General features: G+C 61.4%; 1 protein-coding gene across 2 annotated transcripts in view; it reads right to left on the reverse strand.

The window, feature by feature from the left end:
- Positions 1-235, reverse strand: part of GRK6 (G protein-coupled receptor kinase 6) — an 18110-nt gene extending 17875 nt beyond the window's left edge. The window contains exon 1 of one of the 2 annotated variants that reach the window (XM_017896053.1): positions 100-235. Coding sequence is in view for 1 of the 2 variants with exons in the window: in XM_017896054.1 (XP_017751543.1) it covers positions 100-147 (48 nt within the window). In the remaining variant the exon portion in view is untranslated. The remainder of the gene's footprint in view (positions 1-99) is intronic. The other variant, XM_017896054.1, reaches the window with a different exon arrangement.
- Positions 236-971: the final 736 nt, after the last annotated feature.

Consider the following 971-nt stretch of genomic DNA (forward strand, 5'->3'; position numbering starts at 1 on the left):
CTCCCCGGCCTCCCCGGCCGCCGCAGCCAGCCGCGCACTCTCCGCCCCCTCCCGGGGGCCACCCCGGCGCTGGCCCGCCCCGCCCCGCCCTCTGTTTACCTTACATGACCAATCACCGGGCAGAAGCTCCCCGCGCCGTCTTACCATTAGTCTTCCTCTTCATCTTTCCCCCGCCCCCCGAGCTGGGGACTCGCTCAAATGAGTATGGGGCGGGATCAGTCACGTCACCTCTTCCTGGTTGGTCTGAGGGCGGGGTTCAGCCCCTAGGTTCGAATTTCTAGGCTTTCGTAGGATACCAAACTGCCAATTAGGGCCGAGCCCTCGGCCAGGACAACGGAGGTGGGTACTCTGGGGCACGCCCAGGAGGCCGAATGTGTGATTGGGTGAAGAAGACGTCCGTCATCTTAAATACTGCATTTTGATTGGGCCATCGCCTGAAGGTGTGGCCCGGCAGCCTTTAGCTCGCAGATGGCTTTTCTAGGGTTTTGTTGGGGATGCGTTCCGTATCCTGGGCCTCCTGCGGGCTGGCAGCGAGTTTGTTTGGTCCACTTGTGTGGCCTTATTCCCTTGGGTCGGTCCCAACCAGGAGGGCGCACATCGAAAGAGGGAGAGACAGGGAGGAGGCTGCGGCCTCCGCAGCCGTTCCCCGACCTCTTGCCCGGTCGCCGCAGGCGCCCCGCCCAGCCCCCGCAGCCGGATGTTGTGATTTCTCTCCACCCACTCGGCCTAGTCTTCCCTTGGCCTCTGCTGCCTTATAAGGCAGCGCTACCACCCCTAGACGTTGGGATGAGTTCACACCCATTATACAGGTGGGGAGCTGAGGCGCCGGACGTCAAGTGGCTGGCTCCAGCCTGAAGACTACGGAGAAAACAAGGCTGAAATCTTACAACTAATCAACACCTTGTAGCTTAACACCCCACTTCCTCCACCCCCCACTTCACGCAGCAGGAAACGGGCATGCCCAAATTCCG

The sequence above is a fragment of the Rhinopithecus bieti genome, unplaced genomic scaffold (assembly GCF_001698545.2).
Source record: "Rhinopithecus bieti isolate Rb0 unplaced genomic scaffold, ASM169854v2 scaffold_26546, whole genome shotgun sequence".
Lineage (NCBI taxonomy): Eukaryota > Metazoa > Chordata > Mammalia > Primates > Cercopithecidae > Rhinopithecus > Rhinopithecus bieti.